The sequence below is a fragment of the Equus quagga genome, unplaced genomic scaffold (genome assembly GCF_021613505.1).
Source record: "Equus quagga isolate Etosha38 unplaced genomic scaffold, UCLA_HA_Equagga_1.0 HiC_scaffold_585_RagTag, whole genome shotgun sequence".
Taxonomy (NCBI): domain Eukaryota; kingdom Metazoa; phylum Chordata; class Mammalia; order Perissodactyla; family Equidae; genus Equus; species Equus quagga.
This window is the reverse complement of record NW_025794133.1, coordinates 12,493-19,765: the sequence shown is the minus strand read 5'-3', so window position 1 is coordinate 19,765 and position 7,273 is coordinate 12,493. Positions and strand designations below refer to the sequence as shown.

General features: G+C 48.6%; 1 protein-coding gene across 1 annotated transcript; it reads right to left on the bottom strand.

The window, feature by feature from the left end:
• Positions 1-1,294: 1,294 nt before the first annotated feature.
• Positions 1,295-7,042, bottom strand: LOC124232414 (bone marrow proteoglycan-like). Its single transcript, XM_046649380.1, has 5 exons — positions 6,985-7,042; positions 6,073-6,356; positions 5,579-5,710; positions 4,949-5,060; positions 1,295-1,371 (listed from the first exon to the last, which is right to left on the bottom strand). Exons 1-5 carry the CDS (start codon positions 7,040-7,042, stop codon positions 1,295-1,297), a joined length of 663 nt encoding a protein of 220 aa, XP_046505336.1.
• Positions 7,043-7,273: the final 231 nt, after the last annotated feature.

Sequence of the window (7,273 nt, the reverse complement as noted above, 5' to 3'; positions counted from 1 at the left end):
AGCTGATCAGAAGTTTGCTCAATCCTCTCCCCCCTGAGCCTCTCCCCCCTGGGACCTGCCTCCTGGGGTCTACTGCCATATGTGGGTACCCATCCACCCTGGTGTGCTTGAGAAGACCCCAGATGTCTATTGTCGAGGCAAAGTTATTATTAGTGCCCCTAAAGGGCCCCGGCCTGAACAATACTCCTTAACTCCAGGAGCAGCCTCCCTTTGGTCAATATCCCAACAAATGGAGTGGAGAATCCAGGGATCCGGGAGACCATGACAGGAGGAGGAAGGAGGTGAAGGGAGTCTCAGCCCCCCTTGGCCCTCATCTACAAGTACTGTATATGCATTCACGTCCCTGCATATTCACTTTCATCTCATTCCCTTGAAGATGTGTGATTATCCCTACTTCACAGACATGAAAAGTGAGATTCAAAGAGGGAAAGTGACGGGCCAAGATTTCACTGCAAGCGGGTGACCCGAGATTTCGAAGTCTTTTTGTCTGTACAACCTCTGTCTCTCTGTCTCCCCTCCCTCCCTCTTTTGCTTATTCTCCATCTCCCTCTCCCTCCCTTTCTCCCCTTTAATACTCAAAAAACCTATGCTCTTTCTTCTGCACTGAGGATCTAGATCAAGATTCTCAACCTTTGCACTCTTACTATTTGGAGTGCATTCCTCGTTGTGGGGGGCTGCCCTGTGCATTGTAAGAAGTTTAGCACCATCCCCAGTCTCTACCCACTAGAGCCCAGTAACGCCTCTCCCAGTCATCAGTGTCAAAATTGTCTCCATACATTTCCAACTGTCCTCTGGGGAGCAAAATGGCCCCAGCTGAGTATCACTGATCTAGAATATGCCATTTTGTCCAACCTCAGGTCATATCTTCTGGCAAGGTGGCAACAGCTTGAATGGAAAGCTTCATGCAGAGTCACTCAGACATTGGTGGACCACCTCCCCACCCCTCCCACTCTCCATCTCTGTCCAGCCATCTATCACCACAGGGTCAGGACTAGGGGGAAGTAAGTGATGCATTCGTCTCGAGTGCAAGTTTGAGGGAACACTACAGAATTCAGTAGTCAAGGCAAACAATATTTCAATGAAATCTTTCTTAAAAGTCAAATTAAATGCAAAAACATCAAAACTTCCATCAACCAAGCTCCAGCCAAATTCAGTGCAGTCCACGGAGAGACTAGCAAGTGCTAAGCAGTGACTTTGCTGGATATCACTGCCAAGAGCTAGCAGACTTGTTGGGATGGAGGACTCAACTCTGTGACCTCCTGGTTTTCCTCAGATTCCAGCCCAGTCCCCCAGTTCACAGGGAACCAGGAACAGGTAACTCAGAGGGTGAAAAGGCCTGGATTACTTCCTCTCTCTGCTCTCCCAGGGGACCTACAAATGGAGAAGTATCACAGAGGTCACTTCTGGGCCTGATTGCAGAGTAACTGTCTTGGCTGTTATCTCCCCAACCCAACGGACCAGACCCTCAGCTTATCAAGCTAAGTGAGGGGATTGGCCAATTCCAGGGCCCCCAAACCCTGGTCTCTGGGTTTCAAACTTAAGACCTCTTAGTGGAGGAGGGGATAGAGGACTAGACCTCCTCCCCATTGCTCTCCCGCCTCCTGGTGCCCAGGCCAGGGGCATCATTTCACTCAGCGGTTGGGTTGTCCAATAAAGTCAACTACACTCATGAACCAGCACCATGACAAGCTTTGCATGCATTGTTTCATTTCAACGTCCATGTTTCACAGATGACGAAACAACATCTCAGAGCACTTAAACAGGTACGCAAGATCACACAGAAAGTCAGAGACAGTTCTAAACCAGAGACAGGCTCCTTATGCACTCACGACTGCCTTCCCTCTGCCTCCTCTCACTCACCTCCCTTCTCCACAGCCTGCTCCTCCTCTGCATTGACCCAGTTTTCTTTGCATATGAACCCTGGGAAAAGTCATTCCAATGACTTGCTCAGTCGCCATAGTGATGCCTATCTAATTTAAAACTGGAAATAACATTTTTAAAGGTCTACCATGGACCACATATTATGCCTCATTAAGGCTTTTACATCCATTATCCTACTTAATTAGTCACTAAAATCATCCTACAATCTGGTGTTGCCATCTCTAGCCTGTATATCTACTACAAAAGCTCAGAGAGGTTGAATGACTTGCCCAAGTCCGCACAACTCATAAGAAGTGGCATGTTGACCCTGCTCTGTCTGACTCCCAAATCCTCGCTATTTTTGACACACCCAAATGTGTTACCTCCAGACACTCTAGCCAATGGTGCCAACATTTTCAACATCCGTCACCTTCCAAGTCTCTGGCTTACTGTTTGCATTTATGTTCACAGGGTTTTCACACTCTGCCTCCCGAGAGTCTGTCCACCCCCACAGTGTGCAGAGGGTGTGTCTTGCCATCTTGAGAGGCAGTGTTGTGTGATGTATAATGAAATCACAAGTCCCAGAGTCAGCCCTCTGTGTCTCAGTTTTCTCATCCGTAAACTGAGGCTAATGCCAGAACCTACCTCTAATGAGATCAGCTTCAGTACAGCTCTCAGAACTGACCCTGTCAGATGGTGTTGGGAGCGGCCCTTGTCAGGAAACCAGGGCTAGAAATGTGACCCTAATCGACATACAAGCTCTGAGAATAGATTTGGCTCTGCACTTCATACAGTGTGAGGAGCTCCACAGGTTCCATTGTAAACACACCATCTTCCTTTCACAGAGCTTAGTTAATATCTTCTTGGACAGGAAAAATACACACAGAAACCTGTATTTTGAAATGTAAAGCCAGTGCCCTTTTGTCATTATTTTCATGTTTTACAACATTTTTTGTGGATGTATAACACGCATTTTGTCAAGTATGGTACACTGCTCAGGGAAGTTTTACAGAGTGAATGCTTCCACATAACTGTGCCCACAAAAAGATACAGAACGTTCCCGGGAACCCAGACATCTCCTTCATGCCCCTTCTTGACATTAATCCCCCGAAGGGGATCTCCATGGACTGGAAGTCACACTTCTGTCACAACACACGCCCCCAACAGAAGAGATTTGTGAGAGACAACACAAAATCCACCTACTGCTTAGCACAGAGCCTGGCACCCAGCAAATGCTTAATAACTGGGAAGATTTTGTTACTCTTTTTATTAATATAGGAATAGAGGGAAGTAATGCCTTCCCACACCAGGATATAAAGTCCGTGAGGGCAAGGAGTGAAAATTCTACTTCAGCTGCATCCTCCACAGTACCCAGCACAGGGCTGAATCCATATCAGTGTTTCAGAATTCCAGCATCTTTGAAATCAACAGACTATTGTGGTACAATTACAATATTACAATGGACCTGCTTGATTTCTATCTCTTTATCAATTTACTGTGCAAACTTAAGCAAGTAGCTTCTCCTATCTGGGCCATACTCAAAAAATGAAAGGTCTTGATTGGCATCTGTCTATGACCTTGATCCCATCTGTAATTCTCTGGATTTCAGGGGTCCTGGAGGAAAGGGGCTTCAGGACACTGACCCCTTACTTTCTGCTTGCCTCCCAGGTGGAGAGTGGAGAGAGGATTCAGAATGCCTTCCTTCCTCATCTCTGATTGGGACACCCTCACCTCAGCTAGGTTGGAGTCATATGCCCCAAGATGAACCCAAGGTTAAGGGAGTCCATCCTGCCCGCCCCTCACCCCCCACTGTGCTCCATCCCCATAGGATCATGTCCTGGAGGGGACAGCAGCCAACGCCTCCAGCCAGAGAGTCACAATTGTTAAAGCAACATGCTCTGGAGCAGTTAGCAAAGTCACAGCCTTGCTTGCATCTGGGTATTCAGCCTTGGGTAAATCTTTTAACAGGTCACCCCTTCTCTGAGCCTGGCTCTGTATGATGGGATAATAATTATTGATCACACAAGGTCATCTCTGTAAGATGCCTGCCACAGTAGGGGGAAATTTGTAGGTGTACAATGTGGTAACAATTTGTAGCTATTGCTGTGCTTATATTATAAACAACTGTATATTCCCCTACAGTAATTTGTGTGCAAATTTATTTGAGAGGTGCTAGGGCACTAGTAGGGAAGAGAGGAATTCACAATAAAATGTCTGTTGTAAAGACAGCTACCTCAGCGTGTAACTGGAAGTTCATTCCCCTGGGAAATGGTACCCAGGACATGCCTTTGAATTATGCCACCCGAGGGACTGTGGTGCTCAGATATTCACTCCTGAGAGTTGTCGGCTGTGGCTGGGACATGTTAATTTCTTAGCACATTAAGGTAACCACAGTCTGTAGGAGAGATAGGCCAGGACATTGAGGGTCCACCGTGAAAGATTCAAGAGAGATGGATGGGGTCCTGGCAGAACCTGTACATAGGCACCCGGTAATTTGGTGTTGTATGAAAAGAGCTAGCTGAGCCCCTTCCTCTGTCTCCAGGACAGCCCCACCGACCCGATCCCATGTTTCATGCTCCGTGAGAGCGATAACTTCTGGTCCCTTTCATGACAGACAGTGGGGTAGGGAGTCATTGTAGGACAGAAAGTTCATGAGTGGGGCTAAGCCGAGTGGATCAATGATCAGAGGAAAAATAAATCAATTTAAGGAAAGCAATTTTACTACTGAGGGTGAAGGTAGGGGAGGCAGGCAGGGGAAAGGAGGCAGTGTCTTAGGAGGGGGCAGCTCTGAAGTCTTGACTGGGTCCCACTCAGTGGGAACAGACAAAGGGGAGGACCACGTCGCACTGAGATAGTCTCCAGTGACCTCCTGTGAAGGCAGAACCAGAAGCGGCCTTCAGCCTCTTGTTTCTCCTGACTCAGCCCCAGGAGTCTTCACTCCCCACCCCACCCCACACTTCAGTGGAGATGAAGTCTGTAGATTCAGGAGGCGTCTCCCTTGAAGGGTTCAGCTCTTCCTCGAAACTCCTATAGGAGCCCATCCCACCTCCCCAGGCCTTTTCAGATTTCATTCCCACTCCCACCTCACCTTGGGTGTACATGGATACACAGTTGCCACCAGAGGCCGAAGGCTCGCCGCGAGCCCACAACCAAAAATTCCAGGCACTGCCATCCAACCAGTAAAAGCTCCTGCACCTACCCTAGAGGATAGAGGAGGGAGAAGGTGGGTTGGAGCTTGAAGCAAAAGGAAGACAGGTTGTAGAGCTGGCACTTTTCCTGTCTAGTCCTCCTGCTGTCTGCCAGGTATGTTCCTTGACTATTGGACCATGACGGACACTGTTCTGGTCAACCGAAATGTTGATCCACAGTAATCATCACCATGACATTCTATGCATCCCTGTGATGCATTCATCCTTCTGGCCCTAACAAGAGATGGGACAGGAGTTTCAACCCCAACCTAGAAATGAGGAACCAGGCTCACATTTCGGCCCAAGTCATAGAAACAGTCAGAGGCTGAGCAGAACTTGAACCCAAACCTCCTCGTCCTAAATCCTTGCCTCTTCCCGATACTTAGGCAGCCCCTTTGATGTCTTGCCCTGGTGTCCGTTTATCCCCACTTCTTCAGGGGATCATAGAGCAGAAGCATAAAGAAATCTGCAATAAGTTGTGCGCTGACTTGGGTCAGGAGGGGCTCCCTTAAAGCTGGGACTGGTCTTACCGAGCCTCTGGCTGCACCTCCAATCCATATTTGACCCTGGTTGACACTTCTGGCTAATCGCTGGATCCGGTAGTTAGAGGTGAAGCTATGGATGGAGACGAGGAAGCCCCGGTAGCGATTCAGGCAAGTATACTGCAAGCCAGGACAAAAGAAGACAATGAAGCGCCCCTCCCACAGGAATTCACACAACCTTAGCCCTGGGTCTCGAAGTCTCCACAATTCACTCACCCACTCCCCACCACAACCCCACAGCCATTTGAAGACTGGAGATCAAAACATATCCACATGATCCTCAACTCTTATCCCCCTTACCCACCTCTAACACCTCTGAGGGTCTCAGCCCATGCTGACACCCCCAGGGTCCTCAGTGAGGAAAATAACCAGTGACACAGAGGCCAGAGACATCCCCTCCATACCCTCCTCCCCACCCCAGGCCTCAGACACAGCTACAGGCCACTCACGTGAGCTTGATTATATTCCATGGCTGTCGGCACCAGTGTAAGGCGGCAGGTTTTGCATCCAGGGATGCCTTCCAGTGTGATTGTATCCTCTTCCTTAGGGCACTGAAAGTCTTTGTCCACCTCTTCTAGGGCTGAGTCAGACTTGACAAGCCCCTCTTCCTCAGGGGCATCTTCACTTCCAGAGCCCCCCTGCTCCTCTCCCTCCAGCAGCATGAGTCCCTCCGTAGGAGCCTCCATTGCCCCACGTTCTGGGATATCCCTATCCTGAGGCAGGGTGTCATCTCCCAAGGGGCTCTCGAATTTGGATGTTTCAGTCCCTGACAGAGAGAAAGGCTAAATGCTCCTCCTTCACATCTCTCTCCCTGCCTCCACAGAACCATGGACAGTTCCCACCTTGCCCTAGGCATCTGATGGCTCAGCCTTGGAAAGAGAGGAACTTGAAACAAGGCTCCGTTAGGAGGACCAAGCCTCCCACATGAGGTCATGGTGTTAAGAGCAAGGTCTTAGCGTCAAGGGGTTGTAGGTTTGCGTACCGATTCCATGATCTACTAGCTTTACTTTACTTGTGATATGGGTGTACAAATGGGCAAGCTCCCAAGGGGAGCTCATGGGGATGATATGAGTATTAAACGAGATGATGCATAGAAAATGTTTAGCACAGTGGACTCAGTGAGCTCAAAGTAAAAGGAAGTCATTATTCTGATCATCGTTAACATTATGAAGAGAGGACAAAACCGAGAATATCATAGTATAACCAAGACTGCAGATATACAGATGCCCTGAAGAGTCCCTTTAACTCCAGGCTCTAGAGACCCTGCTCCTTTAAAGGCAGAGATCCTGGAATAGGGGATAGCCAGAGAAGGAGGTGTCTTTGTGACTCTCACCTTATGTAATGTAGAAAGGAGCAAAGGAGAGAAAGAAAGACTGAAAACCAAAGAGACTTACCTAGATGAAGGGCTGAAACTGCCTGAAATAGAAGAGCCAGAAGTAGGGGGAGTTTCATCTTGACTTTGTCCTGAAATGGAGAACACAGTTTGTCATAAACACACACACATCACAGCCACACCATTAGAGGACCTTGGGAGTGAGGTGGAGAAAGAGTAGGCATGAGTAGAAGTCAAGATGGACCAGAAAAGCTAATGCTGAGCCCAGCCCCTGAGGCTCCAGGATGCTAGAACAGAATGAAGCAGACCATGAGGGACAGCAAGGTTGGCTTTGCTGTGGACCTGAGTGT